This window comes from Schistocerca americana, chromosome 4, assembly GCF_021461395.2.
Source record: "Schistocerca americana isolate TAMUIC-IGC-003095 chromosome 4, iqSchAmer2.1, whole genome shotgun sequence".
NCBI classification, from domain to species: domain Eukaryota; kingdom Metazoa; phylum Arthropoda; class Insecta; order Orthoptera; family Acrididae; genus Schistocerca; species Schistocerca americana.
In genome coordinates, this window is record NC_060122.1 from 276,152,560 (window position 1) to 276,175,335 (window position 22,776).

The 22,776-nt window shown below is 41.2% G+C and overlaps 1 protein-coding gene across 3 annotated transcripts in view; it reads right to left on the reverse strand.

Annotated features, from left to right (window-relative positions):
• Positions 1-22,776, reverse strand: part of LOC124612241 (guanine nucleotide-binding protein subunit beta-5) — a 156,177-nt gene that overhangs the window by 6,002 nt on the left and 127,399 nt on the right. For all 3 annotated transcript variants that reach the window (XM_047140315.1, XM_047140316.1, XM_047140317.1), the window contains 3 exons: positions 9,226-9,366; positions 9,040-9,136; positions 1,812-1,978 (listed from right to left, as the gene is read on the reverse strand). In XM_047140315.1, the coding sequence (XP_046996271.1) occupies positions 1,812-1,978; positions 9,040-9,136; positions 9,226-9,366 (405 nt within the window). The remainder of the gene's footprint in view (positions 1-1,811; positions 1,979-9,039; positions 9,137-9,225; positions 9,367-22,776) is intronic.

Consider the following 22,776-nt stretch of genomic DNA (forward strand, 5'->3'; position numbering starts at 1 on the left):
ACTCTTTGCCTTTACAAATGTCTGCTTGTGTCTGTGTATGTGCGGATGGATGTGTGTGTGTGTGTGTGTGCGCTAGTGTATACCTGTCCTTTTTTCCCCCTAAGGTAAGTCTTTCCGCTCCCGGGATTGGAATGACTCCTTACCCTCTCCCTTAAAAACCACATCCTTTCGTCTTTCCCTCTCCTTCCCTCTTTCCTGAAGAAGCAACCATTGGTTACAAAAGCTTGAATTTTGTGTGTATGTTTGTGTGTCTATCAACATGCCAGTGCTTTCGTTTGGTAAGTCACATCATCTTTGTTTTTATACACACACACACACACACACACACACACACACACACACGTTATGGAGGCTCAAAGAGTTACTGGAAGGGATAGAGACAATCCAACGACGGGCACTGTCTTTCGTCACAGGATCATTTACTCAATGGTGTGAGAGCATTATAGAGATGCTCAAGAGCTCCTAGTGGCAGACGCTACAAAAGAAGCACGAAGTGTGCATCACGAAGAGATTTACTGTTGACATTTGAAGAGTGTATGTTCCAAGAAGAGTTGGGCAACATATTACTTCCTCCCACATATGTCTCAAGCAAAGACGACAATGAGAAAATTGGAAAAATAAAGAGCTCATATGGAGGTTTAGTGACAATCATCTGTCATTCTTTCTGTGTATCATTCACGAATGGAACAGGGAGACAGAAAGTGGTTCCAGAAGAACTCTCGATCAGAAAAAGTAATGTGGTTTGCGAAGAATAGATTTCATGTAGCTGTATCATTTAGTATAATGGAAGATCAAGCATAGGTCAACTATGAACAAAAGCGATGTTACCTCTTGCTAATATCCTGTTACAATTTAATAGCAAACACCACTCCACTGACCTGATCCTTACAAAAATCAATGCTATCCACCCAAATAGTATGGAATAATCTTTGTGCTGGTAACCTTTATGCACGTAGAAGCATTATACATGTCCTATTATCAAATCACACTATGTGAGTGAAGGCACTAGAGAAAGGAAGACTGTGTATGAGGGATCACCAAATTGAGCAATTTTGTTCTTCAGCTTGTAATTTAGGCAGAGCTTGAGAATTGAGACAGTTATATATGGCAAGAGCACAAAAAGCACATGTTTGTGTGTTGAAGATGCATGTAACATAGTGGCTGACATTGGGTGGGACAGGGGACAGGATCAGCCATAGTGGACAGACTGATTTCCATATAATCTGAAATGGTTCTTTGAAGCGCCCACAGGTTCAAGGAAGAGATCCTTCAACCTTTTGTTCTATCACATTTTGGTGCCACAGGTGCATTCTTACATTTTAAGGGTGACAATACTCATCCTTGAAGATTCTCAGATGGGGATGACAAACACGAAAATAAGGATAATATTAAAATAATTTGGCTACCATTCTGTCCAGACTTGAATCACGAAAATAATGACAGTGATTGGCTCGTAATACGTACCGAAACTAGATCAGGACCTCCCATGATTGATCTGTAGTTAGAGCTAGTTCGTCATAAGAAAGAGCGAAGTTTTCCTCAAGTATTATTCTTGTTACACTGTGACTCAGCTATTTTCTCTTTCTTAGCATCTGTTATGGCTGCCTTGTCCACTGGCTTTGTTTGTATACTTACACTACTTACTGACAAACAGTGTTTAAAAACTAGCACTAGTATTCAATTTTGATGGCTTCAAAAGCATCAACATTTTTGGAGCTTAAATGAACTAAATACATAATATACACAGATTTAACAACATGATGAAAATTCTTAAGAAATTAGTCCTAAAATTTAAAGTAGAATAAATTTACCCGTAAAGTATAATCCCAGCTTCCGGTAGAAAGAGCTGTTCCATCAGGTGACACTTGCAGGCAAGATACCCTGTTCTCATGACCATACAACAGAGTCACTCTTACACACTTTAGTGAATCCCAGACATTAACAGTATAATCATTATATCCAGCAAATAGAAGCCTCCCTAAAATCAAACAAAGAACAAGATGTGTAAGGACATTTATATGTTGGGCTGTCAGAAAGGCAGAAAATACGCTAAAAGTAATTTCACATCTCCGCTGAAATTACAAGTGGCAATACAAAAAAAAAAAAACTTTGGTAAATATAAATTGTAAGAATACTCCTATAATGAACTGCAAAGAGGACTGAACATATCGAAATGTAGAGGTTACAATGTTAACGTCTCTGGGGTAAAAGGAGTGGATCTTCCTGCAATAAAGATTTTTTCACTTTTGTATTTTGGGTAGGCCATCACATGAATTTCCAACACTAGAACAGATATCTTCCCTGCATTTAGTAGTACACTGTAATATGATTATTAACATTTTGTTGATCAACAGAATCATATTTATGGTTTACATTTAGTAGTTTCAGTTACTGAGTCACTATACCTCTTAGTTTAGAAGCCTTACGGTTAGAGCATTTAAATGTCAGGAAGTCGTTTCTGAAAGTATTTGTATGGAGTGTAGCCATGTATGGAAGTGAAACATGGACGATAAATAGTTTGGGCAAGAAGAGAATAGAAGCTTTCGAAATGTGGTGCTACAGAAGAATGCTGAAGATAACATGGGTAAATCACATAACTAATGAGGAGGTATTGAATAGAATTGGGGAGAAGAGGAGTTTGTGGCACAACTTGACTAGAAGGAGGAGGAGGAGGAGATTACTGTTTAACGTCCTGTCGACAACGAGGTCATTAGAGATGGAGCACAAGCTCAGATTAGGGAAGGATGGGGAAGGAAATCGGCCGTGCCCTTTCTAAGGAACAGTCCCGGCATTTGCCTGAAGCGATTTAGGGAAACCACGGAAAACCTAAATCAGGACGGCTGGACGCAGGATTGAACCATCGTCCTCCCGAATGCGAGTCCAGTGTGCTAACCACTGCGCCACCTTGCTCGGTGACTAGAAGAAGGGATCGGTTGGTAGGACATGTTCTGAGGCATCAAGGGATCACCAATTTAGTATTGGAGGGCAGTGTAGAGGGTAAAAATCGTAGATGGAGACCAAGAGATGAATATACTAAGCAGATTCAGAAGGATGTAGGCTGCAGTAGGTACTGGGAGATGAAGAAGCTTGCAAAGGATAGAGTAGCATGGAGAGCTGCATCAAACCAGTCTTAGGACTGAAGAAGACAACAACAACAACAACAACAACAACAACAACAACAACTGTTAGAGCCCAATGAAGTGCTGTTTACGACGTGTCCAAACTTTTTAATAATAATTTTACTCGAATTACAAATGTTTAACGCTTGTCCCCTGCACACTGACTTGTCACAGCAGTGTTTCCACTCCAAAATACACTCCTGGAAAGCTTCGTTTGGAATATGCAGTGAATGTGATGAATTGTTCTTAATGTTACTATTGTTGTCAAAATGACATCTGTTCAGAACTGAAAACTAGGTTAGAGACCAATAAATAATTGTTCAAGATCATGACCTGCCATCAGCCTCTTTTAAACAATGCCAACATACAACAGATTCATTGTATGTCCTCTTTCTTCACTACCTTTTTGGTACTTACATTGTGATGCATTTGTTTCCTTACATGCTGATCAACACTTAATTTACTCTAGCACAATGAAGCTACATTACTGTCAATCTCTGCCCATCACAGCAACATTATAATCATTATTTGTCATAATATTTCATTGGCAGTAAGTTTAAATACAACTGTAGATACTGCCTACAGGAAAATTAAAGAGACCTTTGGAGAAAAGAGAACCATTTGTGTGAATATTAAGAGCTCAGATGGAAAACCAGTTCTAAGCAAAGAAGGGAAGGCAGATAGTTGAAAGGAGTATACAGAGGGGCTATACATGGGCGATGTACTTGAGGGCAATATTACGGAAATGGAAGAGGACATAGATGAAGATGAAATGGGAGATATGATACTGCATGAAGAGTTTGACAGAGCACTGAAAGACCTAAGCTGAAACAAGGCCCCATTCCAACATTCCATTAGAACTACAATCTGGTGAGCAAGATGTACGAGCCAGACCCTCCGACTTCAAGACGAATATAATAATTCCAATTCCAAGAAAGCAAAAGTTGACATGTGTGAAAATAACCGAACTATCAGTTTAATAAGTCATGGCTGCAAAATACTAACATGAATTCTTTACAGAGGAATGGAAAAACTGGTAGAAACCAACCTCGGGGAAGATCAGTTTGAATTCCGTAGAAATATGGGAACATGTGAGGCAATACTGACCCTACGAATTATCTTAGAAGAAAGATTAAGGAAAGGCAAACCTACTTTTCTAGCATTTGTAGACTTAGAGAAAGCTTTTGAAAATGTTGACTGGAATACTGTCCTTCAAATTCTGTAGGTGGCAGCGGGAAAATACAGGGAGCGAAAGGATGTTTACAATTTGTACAGAAACCAGATGGCAGTTATAAGAGCCGAGGGGCATGAAAGGGAAGCAGTGGTTGACAAGGGAGTCAGACAGGGTTGTAGCCTCTCCCCGATGTTATTCAATTTGTATATTGAGCAAGCAGTGAAGGAAACAAAAGAAAAATTTGGAGTAGGTATTAAAATCCATGGAGAAGAAATAAAAACTTTGAGAAACTTCCTGGCAGATTAAAACTGTGTGCCGGACCGAGACTCGAACTCGGGACCTTTGCCTTTCACGGGCATTGCGCTCTGCCAGGAAGTTTCATATCAGCGCACACTCCGCTGCAGAGTGAAAATCTCATTCTAAAAACTTTGAGGTTCGCCGATGACATTGTAATTCTATCAGAGACATCAAAGGACTTGGAAGAGCAGTTGAACGGAATGGACAGTGTCTTGAAAGGAGGATATAAGATGAACATCAACAAAAGAAAAATGAAGACAATGGAATGTAGTCAAATCAAATTAGGTGATGCTGAGGAAAGAAGATTAGGAAATGAGACACTTGAAGTAGTAGATGAGTTTTGCTATATGGGGAGCAAAATAAGTGGTGATGATTGAAGTAGAGAGAATATAAAATATAGACTGACAATGGCAAGGAAAGTGATTCTGAAGAAGAGAAATTTGTTAACATCGAGTATAGATTTAAGTGCCAGGAAGTCTTTTCTGAAAGTATTTGTATGGAGTGTAGCCATGTATGGAAGTGAAACATGGACGATAAATAGTTTTGACAAGAAGAGAATAGAAGCTTTCGAAATGTGGTGCTACAGAAGAATGCAGAAGATTAGATGGGTAGATGATGTAATTAATTAGGAGGTACCGAATAGAATGGGGGAGAAGAGCGATTTGTGGCACAACTTGAGTAGAAGAAAGGATCGGTTGATAGGACACATTCTGAGGCATCAAAGGATCATCAATTTAGTATTGGAGGGAAGCGCGGAGTGCAAAAATCATAGAGGGAGACCAAGGCATTAGTACACTAAACAGATTCGGAAGGATGTAGGTTACATTAGTTACTCGGAGATGATGAAGCTTGTAAAGGATAGAGTAGCATGTAGAGCTGAATCAAGCCAGTCTCTGGACTGATGACGACAACAACAACAACAGGTAAATGAGCATATTATTTGGTTTTTAACTAATTTTGCTTTCTGACATACATACACAGGTTTTTATGGCCAGTAAGATACTGAACAAAATATTTGTTTGTATAATGCTTAATTATACAGTTTTTACTAATTTCTATACTTATATAATTAATTTTAAAGTCTATTTGCAAACTTGCTAAATGAAGTGCCTCCTTAGATGCTGAAGTTTATCTGCGCATGACACAAGCTGTACCCCATCATCAGCAAAACTATAAGGTAGTTCAGGTACATTCCCTCATATATATTCCTTAATCATTTTCTCAGTTCAAAAATCATTAATACTCATCTGGCTGTTGAGAATAGTTACACGATATGGAATTATCCTGCTTGACTACTGTTTCAGTTCTGAATTTCCCATTGTCAAGATGAAATCTGACATATATTATTCAATTTATTAACGCAGATTGAAGCAATATCTTGTTCCTCATGGGGTGTTACTATATATTTTGTTGAAATTGGGTTAAAAGTTTTCTCAAAACCTCATTTCTTCCAGTTTCAATAGCTTCTGTACAAACACAGTCATTTCCTGTGACTTTTTACTTCTTCATAACTCAAGCAGTTTTATGTATCTCATCTAACACAATCCTTGTGATGTCATTTTGCTTTCATTATTAAGTACCTATGTTCTCGATTCACTTCTTAAACTATCTACTTGTTCTTGTCTTTTTCTACTTTCGACAAATATGCACATTCACCAATGGATGATTTCCATCACATTTTCCATTACTTCTCAGTTTTCTGTGGATTGCACCAATGATTGAATATTATGCTGTTGCAGCCAGTTTAATGTCTCACAGCCAAGAGGTCCAAAGACAATCCTTAGACCAGTTCAAAGAGAAACATGTAAGTATTTTCTTCTTAAGCCTTGAGAAATGTGTAATGCTCATTTAACGTGGCAGTTTACTATATTGTCTGGTGTCAAGTCTCCAAAAAGTCAAGCGCACAGATTAGCATTAAAAAAGGGAAAAATTCTTGTGATGATAATGAATTTTGTCTTTTTGGTATTTACTGTGTTCTCATAATTCATCAACTAATTGTAGACCATCTATATTATCAACAATTAGGACTGCATTAAAAGTGTAGCAGATGACTATTTTCTTTTCACTTCAAAATTCATATTTTCACATAATCTTTTAAAAATTTATGCCAAACAGAGAGTGAATGAAATTTGAGGTAACATATATTCCTGTATTACTCAGCTTTTAATTTGTGTTTAGATGAATGTATCACATTTTAACAGCACAGTTTGGTTCCAATATAGGTTTCTGATGCAATGGATGCCCTGGTCTGTGACTGTGGGGCTACATAACTTCATGATGCTGAACTTGATCAAAAGATTTTTGTGAGGCACACACCCTTTCTTTGATTGTAACAATTCTGGACAAGCACCTCTGTTGTGACATGCAACTTCAATTGCTCCGAGTCCCTGCATAGACACAAATTGTAATTCACATACACCTCTTTCAGATTTCTTAAGTATACTTTAGTATATTACTGCCACTGATGTTTTTAATACATAACTTATCAGATTGTGTCTGTACTCCATGCAGAAACTTGCTGTGGTTTTCCATTTTACTGACAGGTGAGCCAATTAAACAGATATTACTTTCAGTTCCTCCAATGGATGAATGTTTCGACATCTTTTTCCCAAATACAATTGTTCTCCTTACTGATAACAACTATTCAATTGTCTTGGTTTATTCTTATGTTAAGTTTTCCCTTCTTATACATTCCAGTGGACTGCTTTGTTATTCTGATGTTACAGTCACATTCTATTTCAGCACATTCACATTTAAGTCCTCTTTTTACATTCTTAGCTCTGATATTAGTAGACTTTGAGTAAGATTAAAGATGAATATGGCACTAGCTTAAAAATGAATGTGTGTAATTAGAACAACTGTGAAATGATGGTTTTCATCTTTACCAAAAACTGAATCATACAGATGCACCTGCCATCATAGCGTTTGAAACACGGTGTCTAGCCAACATAAGTTTCTATTTTGTTTCCTTCATATTCTTTATTGTTTTCGATTGTATGTGTTTTCAAAATTTCCTGTTAACTTCTTCCATCCTTTTGGAGACATTTTCAAATAGATGAATTCAGTTATGCTTATTTTATCATGATCTATTACCACCGCTCTTGGACTAGTGATTAACATTGATCCCTCTGGATCACGCAGTCCTATTTGTGATTCCTGACTACATCAGAGATTTTCTTTATTGCAACTAGATTTTTATGTTGTCCCCTTCGTTTCACCTACTCTTCATGCGATGCACAAGTTGCTAAAGTGGTGTCAAATAGAAAGACTTGCACCAGGTGGCTGAACAACCTTAGACGGAGTCTCCTAGCCAATAACACCAAATGAACCTGTAATATCTTTTGCTGTTTGCATAAGTGCCTTCATTACATAACAATGTCTTTTTTTTCCTTTGCCATCATAGTCTTAATTTACTAAGTTGTTTCATGTGTTGCTTGATTTTATTTGAAGTCTTTAATAAATTATCATCAGTACATATCATGAATTATTTGTCTGTATGTGAAGGGTAGCCTCAAGAATACTGTACGGACTTTTATGCAGTTTTCACTGATAGATAAGCACGACTGACAAGGATGGGTTGTGTATATAATTTATACACCTGATTAGTCACAGGCTGTAGTTATTTAGTGCTACCTGTGTGAAGCTGTGTCAAGTCACTATTATTTTGCATTTCAGATTAATTGTGTAATGAGAGTTTCTTTCGACATATCTCTGTGTCTATTTTCGCTCTTGATCTTACTAGTCTACGATCACTTCAAATTCTCAAGCAGTTTAAGACCACCACATCCCATACAATATCCTTACAGACTGATAAAATATAATCAATTTTAATCTCTGTTCCAATTGGTCTTTGCCATATCATTTACTATTTGCTTTCATCTGAAAGAATGTTTTAAGGAGTCTCAACATACTGTATTACAGTATCATCTCTTCTGGTTTAAATGTCATATCAAAAGTATCACAATGAAGGTATTTTTCTTGTCCTCCTTTTTTTGCATTAAAATCTCCTTTTATCATCTTGTAGTGCATGTAAAAGAATCATATACTGCCACACAGATGTACCTCTGCTCACTGCATATCATAGTCCATAGAAATTAGCATGATCACAATAAGACCACCAGTAATTGCTTGCATGAAAAGGTTTTCTGAGACACAATACATATTGATAAAAAGTAATGGCATGATACAAGTACACTCAAAATGAAGTGATGGGATACATTGCATTTTTCGGCAGGGCACCACTCAGGCAGGTTGTGGAGATGTTACAGAGCAGATTACATTTAGCTGGGGTTAAATAGGTAACTGATATGTCTGCTATTGTTCCTCGCTGGGGAATAGTACAAGAATCTCCTGTATACAAGTACAGTAACAGCCCAGGGGCATACAGTACAATGCATAAGTACTGATTAATATAAAAAGGTCAAACTAACTGTCATGAAAGTCACTCACCACTAACAGAGAAATCCACAGAATTAACACCAAAGATGATGCTCTCTTTGGAGTACACAGCAACTTCTTTGTCTGCCCTCAGATCAAATAAACGACACTGAAAAGGTAAATTTCATGAGTTTCATCCCCACAATCCCATTTTAATGTTTCAATAAATGTACTTTGGGAAATACCAAAAACACTCACTGTTGCATCATCTGAACCAGTAGCTACAGCATCTCCACTTGGATGAAATTTCACACTATTTATGTCTGACTGATGGCCTTCAAATGACTGAACACACTGCCCTGTTCGCATATCCCATATGAGAACCATCCGGTCACAGCTCTGTGAAATGAAACAATGATTCAGAGGGGGTACTTTACAAAACAGTTTTATTGGATGGACATGCTCTTTGATTCTCCTGCTTGCCGCATGCAAATAACAATTAATTTTAATCTTTTTAAGATACAAACTGATCCTGTAAATTCGGAAGCTATTGGTAATTGAATTGAATTTTAACATAGTTCTACTTGTATTACATGCAAATCAATTATACACATATGAGATGGTGTATGTCAAATGTGTATGGATGCCAGGGAACTGCAGTTGCATACTGGAATTGAAAACTATGATGTGCAGTGTGCTGCAGTCCACACTGCAGTAATCACACACTTCAGTTATCATGGGTTCCACAGTTTAACTTTTTCTATAATTTTGATACTATACAGCTGGTTGTAGAAATGCCAGTAAAAGTCGTGGGTTCCAAGAATATGTCCCACAGCCGTAACAACTAGTATCAAGGCTAAAGAATAATTATCAAGTGTTTTTGCCCACCGAGAGCCAACATACACTGTCATCATACTATCTGAATCCTATATATGCCAGTTAATATAATCACAATTTATGTCTAATCTCAATTAGCATACACACTATTTCCTGAAATAATACAAGCTGTGGATCCACATAAATTTTCTCTGAAAAAAAGGAGGGGATTGTGGATTAGTGGGTTGGTTTTGATACACTATGTAGAAAAATAGTGAAGTGGATACAAGTTCAGAGTTGACATACCTTGTGGATGACAAAGGCATTTTATAATTTATGTCAATTGTGAGTAGAATGTGTGGTGCTGGATTTTCTCTTTGAAGCAAATAACTATACTTTAGGGATTAGTGTATACAAGCAAGCAGTAAAATCAGTGCTCTAAACAGAAAGTTGCCACTACTACATTAGCTATCCTGGAATTGATATTTTGTATTTTCCTGTAAGTGGTGTTCCAGCACTGTAAACCTCTCAGGTTTTTTAGGCATGAACGATTAATGGCATGCTTCCGGGTGTTCAACTGAGTTGCTCTTTCCATTTTACGCAAAATATTTCGACGATCGATCCAGCCATCTTCATCAGGTGCTGCGAGATTTCCTGTTATGTGCACTAGCTGCCTGGACTTCAATCACACTGTGAACTGTTGTCGGGCTCATGCTGCTATTTATAGCCAAATTGGGTTCCCCATACTCCCTTCACCCTTTGACTGTCTTTGGTTTTATCAGAACTCACTCTAATATTCCATAAAACGCAAATTCTCTCAGTATTCACCACATCTGGTGGATTTGATGGCCAGTGAGGTTGGCCGCAAGCATCATTTAAATTGAAATCTTCATCCCTGTTTACTATGTTTTCCGAGATCTTTATTACGATAGACCGTTAATTATACCATCATAGAAACTAGGCATTTGCACCACGATACTTGTCTCATTTCATGATTATATTTAAGGTAGTGCTCAGTGACAGCTGATCTGCTTGGTTGTGTTAGCCAAGTTTGTCGCTTATGTTCCTTGCACCTTTCCTTGACTGTTCTTACAGTAAGCCCCATGAAAGACATGCAAGGAATTAAAACATAACCCAGCTGTTGGACACCTACATCACCTTTACCAGTACATAGAATACTTTTTATCTCAGTTGATGGAAGTGAAATTTACTCAAGCTATCATCATTCATCAAAAAGAAATTCGATGCTTAAAACTCTGGTCCCCTCGAACACTTTCAGACAAAGATAGTCTTGGCAAAAAATTACAACACCTACAAACAGCGGTCCAAACAAATGGGTTCAGTTGAGGAAAGATGCAAGGAACATCAACACAGCAAATCAGCTGTCACAGAAATGAAAGACAATGAGATCAAGTCTATGGGACAGCATAATTAAGATATTCATCAAAATAAACATTTCAGAAAATGTAATAACAGGGGCAGAAGTTTCAGTGTAAATAATGCTTGGAGTCCAGCACTTGATTTTGTAAAATCTTGCTAGCCATCAAATTCACCAGAGCAGGAAAATGCCGAGAGAATTTGTGTTTCGTGTAACATCAGGGCAAGGTCAGAAAAACAATAAGCACAGAGGGCTTAGGGAGCACAGGGAATTGAACTCAGCTATAAAAAGTGGCACGAGACCAACAACAGTTCACAGTCTGGTTGGAGTTCAGGCACTGAACACACAAAACAGCAAAACTCACAGCAACTGAAAAAGACAGATAGGTCAGTCATCAAAATATTGTGCATAAAATGGAAACTACATCTCGGCAGAACACCCGGTAGTACAACATTAATTAAATAATCAGACCATCAGTCAAGTAGTGAATGCACTCTTATCACTATACTATCTATACTTTCCAGTTTATGAATAGATGAATACTGAATAAGTTTTATTGAACAGGAACAAATGGTTTTAGCATTTTAGTGAACTGAATTACAACAGCACTAAGTAAATTAATGGTTGAGATGACACAGTACATGGAAAAAAAAGAGAAAGAGAGAGAGAGAGAGAGAGAGAGAGAGAGAGAGAGAGAGAGAGAGAGAGTAGAAATACAATCATGGGATGAATTATTAATTCACTCAGCTTCGTAAGAAGCTGTGTAAACAGAGGTCAAAAATGAATTGGGCTTTACAAAGCAAGATAGCAAATACTGTATTGTCAGCGACGAGAAGAGAAAACAAAATACTACATAACCGACAAAATGTCAAATTTGTGTTTTTCAGTCAGTTGATATCCTTGACTCTCAGTGCAACTTTTCTGGCCAGGCAGGATTCTGAATTTTTAATTACTCACTCACAAAGAAAATTAACTAAAATAATAACACATATGTGGTACATATACATGGAAATACTGTATAACAGCAAAAGAAAGAAGTAAGAATAACCATAGTGTTTTGGGTGTAGTAAACAATACCATGTAAATGCCAAAGCATGTGCAGCCATAACACAATATTACTGCTTAATACTGGACATATCCCTCCCAGTGTTCGAAAGTGGTTCCTTGGTTGTAGCTTCAGTTCGTGAAAACACAGCGCTTTACAAGACAGTTTTTGTTTTTTAATTGGGGAAGAAATAGTATCTTGGCTGAAATTAGCATGTAAAAGCAGATATTCCTTCCTGAGAGTGATTGACAGCAGTAAGAAATTTTCATTATTTACCTCACATTAACCATTAAGACTATGAAACTTAATAGTACCACAGCTCCTTTATTGTGATATAAATAAGAACATCAGGCTTTGCTCATTTTATGTTTTAGTCATTCCTGGCATGGATTTTTAGAATATCCACTTAATTGTAGGTGAGAACAGTAGTAACTGTGAAAGTTACATGGATGGAAGAAGAATTAATTTCATCTACAGGGTTCTCAGTCATTTTTCCTAGACCATATAACGACACAGATAATTTTTCTTGTGATTATTGTTAATAATAATAGTACTGATATCATTGTTGTTATAAATACACGAATTTGAGCTTCAACTTTGATCTTCTTAACTTGATTTACAAATTTTTTTTACCTAGAAACTTAGGCAGCTGTATCCAAGAATGCTCAAAATGATACAGCAGTCACAGTTGCCACTGGGGACAACAGTACTACTTCACATTCATCGCTACACAATTGCATCTGATTGCTTACCAGGAAATTCAAGTATCTTATGGAAAGATTACGGAAGCAAAGAAGTTGAAACAGGAGGCCAGGAATTTTATGGCAACTTACGCAGTGATGGGAAAAATAGCCAATAAAATTCTGAGAACATACTGGATATAAAAAAAGAGTTGAAGTGGCAAAACTTAGGTCTGACACATAGTTTCAAGTTTGTCAGAAATCCTTTCTAAGGAAGGCCTTCAGTTTTCTGCTAGTGATAGGTAGGCATTATTTGAATGATTCTGGAAAATTATGTCATGGCACAGGGAAAGATATATGTAATCAATTTTGTGGACAAAATTTGAAACAAACGTCCATGGAAGATCACTGGCAAATCCAGAAGAAAAGGCACACAGATTTATCACTTGAGAAAAAGCGGTGGAAAAACAAAGTATGCAAGAAGATATTTCTCAATATTCTTGAGATTTGGGATTAAAGAATGGACTGTTCAGTATTGGCTTAAAATTCCACACATGGGATGACCAGAAGATAACCTGCGTAAAAGAATACTGGCTTCTGAAACAGCCCTCACATTACTGCAGGAAATGCTCCTCCAAGCTGTACCCTGAGCCTATTCTATAATGCAAACAACAACTGTATGCAGAATGAGATTTTCACTCTGCAGCAGAGTGTGCACTGATATGAAACTTCCTGGCAGATTAAAACTGTGTGCTGGACCGAGACTCGAACTTGGGACCTTTGCCTTTCGCGGGCAAGTGCTCTACCAACTGAACTATCCAAACACGACTCACGACCCGCCCTCACAGCACAGGAGATGAGGTACTGGCAGAACTGAAGCTGTGAGGACAGGTTGTGAGTTGTGCTTGGGTAGCTCAGTTGGTAGAGCACTTGCCCGCAAAAGGCAAAGGTCCCAAGTTCGAGTCTCGGTCCAGCACACAATTTTAATCTGCCAGGAAGTTTCAACATCTGTATGGAATCTAAAAGGAAAAATATAATATGGAGAGGGTTCCACCATTAAGTTGGACCACATTTGACTTGGTTTTCAAAGAGGGTAATCTTCGATTATTTTCTTCCAAGAAAGCCCAGCATGACTTTCATTCTAATTACAGGCTCGGAGACTTGAGCAAAGACATGTGGAAGCAGCATACAGAAAAGAAAGAGCAGCCATGGCTGCAAAAAGATCGCCAGTGGAAGCTGTGCTCAGAATACAACATTGACTTACAGGCCACGAAATTAGCTCCATTTTTACATGCAAGTGCAGTTTATCATAAAACAAAATCGGCTGTTCACAACTTTACAATGTAATAGGTTGCATCAACTTTTGTCTTGTGTATAGTGGGCACACTGTTCAAAACGATTAATGAAAATCTCACCAAAGTCTTTATATTCTGATCGCTGCACACTTCAGAATGGAAATGTGATATTATCAAATGCTCTCTTAAGATTAACTATTGATACATAAGTTTTGATTAGACAAAAGTTTTTGGAGTAAGGTCACACTCAGATGGAATGTAACTCAGTCCACAGTGGCATCAAGTGCAAGATGAAAGGACATGAAGTTACACTTCCTAGCAAATATGCCTTGGTATCTGAAGAGGCGAGACGGAAGCCTTGACCCTTCGAAGTCTCTTACAGTGATTCACCAACTATGCAGAGAAAAGTTTCTGGCTGTATGACTCAATTAGGCCTGAAAGAGTTGTAAAAAATGAGCATACAGTTACAGACCTGAGGGTATTGCAGGACCGTCCTAATGGTGTTATTTACTACACATACACTTTTAATTATGTGTGCTGGGAAATACCAAGACGTCTGAGGGAAATTCTTGGACATGTGGGCTTCCTGCGACTATACAAAGAAGACTGAAAATCAGAAAGCCAAATGAGATCAACTTAACATCATTAAATCATTCTTCCTAAGGATTGTCACGGCTATTAAGACAATATCCCTACGAATCTTCAACATCTCGAATGTTACTGTTTCAGGAGTAATAAATGTTACTGTTTCAGGAGTAATAAATGTTACTGTTTCAGGAGTAATAGTGCAGCGTAGTTCTCTGTTGCTGCTTCAATGATGATTGGCACATGAAGATATGAACAAACAGTACAAAACTACACTATAACATCAAAAGTATCTGGGCACATGGCTGAAAATGACTTACAAGTTTGTGGTGCCCTCCATCAGTAATGCTGGAATTCAATATGGTGTTGATCCACCCTCAGCCTTGATGACAGCTTCCACTCTCACAGGCATACGTTCAATCAGGTTCTGGAAGGTTCCTTGGGGAATGGCAGCCCATTCTTCATCGAGTGCTACTCTGAGGAAAGGTATCAATGTCGCTCGGTGAGGCCTGGCACGAAGTCAGCATTCCAAAACATCCCATAGGTGTTCTATAGGATTCAGGTCAGGACTCTGTGCAGGGCAGTCCATTACAGGGATGTTACTATCGTGTAACCACTCTGCCACAGGCTGTGCATTATGAACAGGTGCTCGATCATGTTGAAAGATGCAATCACCATCCCCGAATTGCTCTTCAACAGTGGGAAGCAAGAAGGTGCTTAAAATATCAATGTAGGCCCGTACTGTGATAGTGCCATGTAAAACAAGGATTACAAGCCCCCTCCATGAAATATACAACACCATAACACCACTGCCTCCGAATTTTACTGTTGGCACTATACACACTGGCAGATGACGTTCACTGGGCATTTGCCATATCCACACCTTGCCATTGGATCACCACGTTGTGTACTGTGATTCATCACTCCATACAATCTTTTTCCACTGCTCAGTCGTAAAATGCTTATGCTCCTTACAGCAAGCAAGGCGTCGTTTGGCATTTACTGGCTGCGATGTGTGGCTTACGAGCAGCTGCTTGACCATGAAATCCAAGCATTCTCACCTCCCATCTAACCGTCATAGTACTTGCGGTGAATCCTGAGCAGTTTGGAATTCCTGTGTGATGATCTGGATAAATGTTTGTCTACTACACATTACAACTCTCTCCAACTGTCTGCGGTCTCTCTCAATCAACAGACAAGGTCGGCCTGTAGGCTTTTGTGCTATATGTGTCCCTTCACGTTTCCACTTCACTATCACATCGGAAACAGTGGACCTAGGGATGTTTAGGAGTGTGGAAATCTCACATACAGATGTATGACACAAGTGACTCCCAATCACCTGACCACGTTCGAAGTTCATGAGTTCTGCAGGGCACACCATTCTGTTCTCTCAGTGTCTAATGACTACTGAGCTCACTGATATGGAGTGCCTGGTAGTAGGTGGCAGCACAATACACCTAATATGAATAAGTATGGTTTTGGGTGTGTCCGGATACTTCTGATCACATAGTGTATGTGAGCGATGTCTGTACCTGAAGTTGCTTCTGTGCAGACTTTCAAGAAATGCAAAAGCAAGGCATTTTCAGTCTCTACAAACATTACACATGGGTCTCCTGCATTAATGTAACTCTTTGCATAAATATGTATCCTGCATTATCTCCGTAGCTGGGTTTCCATATTAAAATGAGAACTTTCTTCAAGTAAACTTTTAAAAACATGTCCTTTATATGAGCAACCTTCTACATTAAAAGGGTACATGCTCTCTCTCTCTCTCTCTCTCTCTCTCTCTCTCTCTCTCTCTCTCTCTCCCCCCCCCCCCCCCCCCTCTCTCAATAAATACCACAGTTCTTTCTGTCTTCTCTTCTGCAAGTTTTCTCTTTTATGAGACTGATATGCTCTCATTCGTTTGAGAACAAAACAGGACATGCAGATGAAAATACAGAATGAGTGTTAGTCATGTCAAATATGACACCATGATTATTACAGTACAAGCATACCATTACTCTTGGGTAAATATGACAGATGAAATTTACATACATTTGCAAGTGGATTGTGTTTTGTTATAATTGCACCATAAATATTTCTCTAGATGATTTTATCCTACACAGAAACCTTCAGCCTTTCTATATCTGGTCTTAAAGCATGTCACATCCATGACCTAAGTTTGTCTTGCACTAAGACAGCTCTCATCTCAGTAATGACTTCCGATTCCTCATTAAATTACAGAAAACTTGTAATCATTTTTAATGATAGACTTAACACTGAATGAAACTGGCCACTGAATGTATAAAACTGAGTTTTTGGAATCATTAATGAGAGGGGTTGATCATGCATGGTGATGGTTAAGGTGTCATGTTTCTCTTCACTATATCAATCCTGTCATGGATTATCTCCATATAACTGACTGAATATCGCCTGAACAACTACTTACCAAATCCATTCATTGTGAGCACAACAGTATCTGTTCTTATACCAGTTGTTTACAATGTTACGCACTTGTTGGGAGTTGGCCTCACTTACAAATCTGTACTTATTATCAAAAATATTTGATTAAGATTCAAGTGAGGAAGTGAGTCAGATTTCGAGGTTTTTTGAGTAGATGGCTGTGATGGTTAGCGGCCTTGAAATGCCCAAGTGGTCTTTCAGCAGTCAATCCCATGCAGATACATAGTGAACTGTTCAAGAAACTGTTGTGACAGTGCCACGACATTTAACAGTGCCGCCATGACAGTACGCGCAAACGGCGATAGAGGCACTCCGCAACTCGGCTGAGCGCGGGAGCGCCACCTAGCTACGGACGGCACCGGCCGCATGTCACAGCACGGCAGTCGAATAAGAGATACTGAGTTGTTATCATGTAACCAGCTATTGTTTCTAAGTGAGTGTGTTTGAATATCCAAAATTATTGGTGATTAAAGGTTAGAACACTTTTTGGCGACGAGGTCGGATATTTTCACTGCGTTGTGGATTTGTGTGTTCGTGATGGGGCAGACATGGAACAGCTTATGCAAGCGCTCATTGGACAACAAACACAGCTGACGGCTGCTATTCAGGCACGACAAACACAGCTGATGGCTGCTATTCAGGCGTTGTCGACGTCGCTTACTCATCGTCTGTCTTCCTCTTCTCCACCTCCATTCCCTCCTTACGACATAGCCGCTGAAGATTGGGAGGATTATGAGAAGCGTTGCGGCAACACTTCTTGGCTTTCGGCGTTGTCGACGCTCCTATGTGTAAGTCGTTATTTCTATCTTGGATTTCCCCACAGATCTATCAGCTGCTATCTCAGTTAGCCCCTCTGCGGGAACCTGCCTCTCTGTCCTTCCAAGAAATGTGTGACTTATTGTCTAACTATTACCGAAAAAACACCCACGTCGTTGCCGCCCACGTGGCGTTCTACCGGTGTCGTAAACAGCCCCATCAATCTTACCGGGCTTGGGCGACGGAACTACATGGTCTGAGTAGGAAATGTCAGTTTGTCACAGACACTCATCATGAGTCTTATGCTGATTCAATGGTTAGGGATGCTATTCTATGGCTTGCTCCTGATAAAGAAGTTCGGCAAAGTGCCCTACAACTGCCAAACCCGTCGTTGTCGGAAGTTCCAAGCATCGCTCAATCCTTTGAAGTGTCTCACGCTGCTGGCGCGCAAATAGACGCGTTGTGTGATGTAGGCGCTGTACACTCAACTTTCGACACGGACAATTTGCCTGTTTCACAGGAGAACGAAGATGTGGCGGCGGTTCACTCGTGTAAACAACGTCGCGTTGAGCCGCAACGCTCGCAGCGAAAATAGCGACCACAGAAGCAGGTTCATTCCGCACTTCCTTCTTGTCCACGTTGTTTCTTACAGCATGACAGGGCCGCATGTCCAAAATGTTGGGCCACATGTAATTCATGTAGGAAAAAAAGGTCACATTGCTTCTGTGTGTCAGTCCCCTAAAGTTCCTGTCGACGAGGACGAGGCATCGGACCTGGATGTTAACTGTGTGCTTTCTCAAACAAATAAGTTGTTTGTTACTGTTCGTGTTCTGGATAAAGACATTCGCATGCAAGTGGACACTGGCTCTGCAGGAACTCTCATTAATTCTCGCACGTATTTGGAGTTGGGCTCCCCTCCCTTGTCTCCAGTTACGCGAAATCTGAGAACTTATAATAAACAGAAAATTCCTATCATTGGCCAGTTTGATGCTTCCACTGCCTAAAAGTCTGTTGTTAGGCCCCTCACGTTTTATGTGGTGGATCATGCGGGCACTGAAAACCTGTTCGGTTATGATGCTTTCCAGTTGTTCGGGTTCTCCATTGATGATGATGTGCACCTCGTATCTGAGGATATTCCGTATCAACAGCTGGATGGATTGTGTTCTGAATTTTCGTCTGTGTTCTCTGCTGGTTTGGGCCATGCCAAGGATTTTGAAGCCCACATTACTCTTAAACCTACAGCTCGCCCTAAGTTTTTCCGGGCACGCCCTATTCCAGTGGCGTTGCGTGCACCTGTCAAGTCTGAGATAGACAGGTTAACAGCTTCAGGGATTCTCCTTCCTGTTACCTCCAGCGAATGGGCATCGCCAATTGTGGTGGTTTCTAAACCAAACGGGAGTCTGCGATTGTGCGGCGATTTTAAAGCCACTGTCAACGCTCAGAGCCTCATTGACACTTATCCTCTTCCCCGTCCTGAGGAGTTATTTACCAAGCTCGCTGGGGGCCAGTTCTTTTCCAAACTTGACTTATCAGACGCGTACCATCAGTTGCCGTTGGATGCTTCTTCCAAGGAATTTCTCGTCATCAACACTCCTTGTGGGTTGTATCAGTACCAGCGGTTACCATTTGGCGTCGCTAGTGCGCCGGCCATTTTTCAGCAGTTTTTGGAACAGCTCACGGCTTCCGTTCCCGGCTGCATAAACTATCTGGATGATATTGTTGTCATGGGGGCCTCCACTGAGGAGCACCTTCGCAATTTGCGTTCACTGTTTCGGGTTTTGCATTCGGCTGGGTTGAGGTGCAATCTGGACAAGTCACAGTTCTTCCAACCCTCCATTGTGTATCTTGGTTTCCACTTGTCCCGTGAGGGTATACGTCCTCTACGTCAGCACGTTGCGGCCATTAACGCTCTACCCCGGCAGTCTACGGTCAAAGAACTTCAGGCGTTTCTAGACAAGATTGCTTATTATCACAAATTCATTCCATCCGCGGCGGCGGTAGCTCATCCTCTGCATCAGCTGTTACGCAAAAACGTCCCTTTCTGTTGGTCCAACAAGTGTGAGCAGGCTTTTGTCCGCCTGAAGGCTCATTTGCAGTCGGCGCCTTGTCTTGCCACATTCCGTCCGGGTCAGCACTTGGTTCTGGCGACTGACGCATCACAGTATGGCCTAGGGGCTGTCCTCACCCATCGATATGAGGATGGGTAGGAACGACCCATCGCCTATGCTTCCAAGACCCTCAACGATGCCCAACGGCGTTACTCTCAAATCGAAAAGGAGGCGCTCGCTATCATTTATGCTCTAAAAAAGTTCAGCGTTTTTTTGTATGGTTCTAAGTTTCATCTCATCACTGACCACAAACCGGTGGTCTCTCTGTTCAGCCCTTCGGCGTCGCTTCCGGATAAGGCAGCTCACCGCCTGCAACGTTGGGCCTTATACTTGTCTTCTTTTCACTATGAGATTCACTATCGCCCCACGGCACAGCACGCCAATGCTGACGCATTGTCGCGATTGCCGATGGGCCCCGACCCGGTTTGCGATCGTTATGAACTACTCTGTTTCCACATTGATGAGGAAGAACGTCGTGCGGTCGAGGGTTTTCCACTTACAGGTTCGAGGGTCGCGTCGGCTACTGCGCGGGACCCGGTCCTGCGTCAGGTGATCGGTTTTGTTCAACGGCGTTGGCCGGACAGGACCAAGGGCCGGGCATCGGATCCCCTTCGCAACTACCGTGCCTTGCGCCTTCGTTTGTCTGTTCGTGATGGTGGTGTTCTTCTGGCCACGGATGGCGCATCTCCACGGGTCGTGGTGCCAACCTCTCTTCGCAAAGATGTTCTCAAACTGTTGCATGAAGGGCATTGGGGTATTTCTCGGACTAAGTCCCTGGCCCGCAGGCACATTTATTGGCCCGGGATTCGGACATCGCCCACATTGCTGCGTGTGGTCAGTGTGCTCAACAATTGGCTGCACCTCGTACAATGCCCTCTCCGTGGCCTGATCCGGCGCAGCCATGGGAACAGGTGCACGCTGACTTTGCCGGCCCCTTCCTCGGGACTTATTGGCTACTGTTGATTGATGCCTTCTCGAAGTTTCCGTTTGTTGTTTGATGTCCGTCGCCCACCACTGCGGCGACAACGCTGGCTTTGTCCAAAATCTTTGTGCTAGAAGGTCTTCCGTCCACAATCGTCACGGACAATGGCCCTCAGTTCTCTTCGCAGGCCTTCCGTGATTTTTGTACTGGACAAGGGATTCATCATGTTACAGCACCGCCCTTCCATCCGCAATCGAATGGGGAGGTCGAGCACCTTGTCGACACTTTCAAAAGCCAGATGAAAAAATTCCTTAGTGATTTTTCCACAGATGACGTTCTGCTGCAATTTCTGAGTTCTCATCGCTTCACGCCTCTGGGTGATCGCAGCCCTGCTGAACTCTTGCATGGCCGCCAACCGCGCACTCTACTGCACCTGCTTCACCCTGTCAGGCCTTTTGCTGTGTCCCCTAGTGCGGGAAAATACTCGGTGGGCACCGACATGTGGGCACGAGGGTATGGATCTCGCCCTAAATGGATTCCAGGGGTGGTCAAGGCTCTTCGCGGCCGCCAGCTTTGTGAAATACGTATGGACGACGGCATGGTTGTTCGCCATTACGACCAGACGCGCCCACGAGTGGTGGCCACGCCGGTGCCACCACCCCTTCCTTCGCCTCCACCAGCCCGAGAAGCCAGTCCTGTCGCTGCTGCCGATCTACCGTATGTGTTGATGCAGCCGACGTCGCTACCGCTTCCAAGTACGCCGGAACCGGCCCCAGTTGCGACGCCACCTTCTCCGAGACCCATCTCGCTGGAGCACACCCCCAGGTCCACGACACCTATGGATGCTGCTCCGGAGTTTTCACCCATCATCTCGTCCAGGAGGCACGTTCCACGCACGAACGTCCGTCCTGGACATTTTCGACCATACTCTCGTGTCTCTCCGCGGGATCTTCTCGGGGCCTCACAAGAGACCATGGATGTCTCCGCACTGTCCATGTCTCCAAGGGAGTGCGTGTTTTTTTTTCAAGGGGGAAAAGTGTTGTGATAGTGCCACGACATTTAATAGTGCCGCCACGACAGTATGCGCAAACGGCGATGGAGGCGCTTCGCAACTTGGCTGAGCGCAGGAGCGCCACCTAGCTACGAACGGCGCCGGCCGCATGTCACGGCATGGCAGTCGAATAAGAGATACTGAGTTGTTATCATGTAACCAGCTATTGTTTCTAAGTGAGTGTGTTTGAATATCCACGCAATTATTGGTGATTAAAGGTTATAACAGAAACAACTGTCCATTTACTGGAACACTGTGCAGGAATTGGTGTTCTATAGGTCTTGAACTTTGGAATGAGTAGAGTAGTCCGAGGGTTGATACCTGACTGTCTTGCAAACTTCCCACACTAATGCTGGCTGCTACCATTCTTTCCCTCTCAGAGGCCTAAAACTTGTTGCTACATTCTCAACACTTTCAGTTCCCAATAAGCTTTGATCCCAGTTGAGCGAGCTATAATTGGACCGCTCTTAATGACATACATTCCTGATCCTTTCCATCAAAACAAAGTTACCCTGCCTAAGCCCCATTGGTCATGTACAGATATCTTGGCAATTTACAAAGTTAACAGTAAGCAAATTTCAGATACAAAATTTGAATTGCTGAACTACAACGGTGTGTTTGAAACTTTTACTGTGTAAAACAGAACAAAGCCCTGAAGTTTGGGCATAACCTGAACAATAAATGCAAACTCTTCAAAGTATTCACTCCACGTCTGTTGACTGAACAAT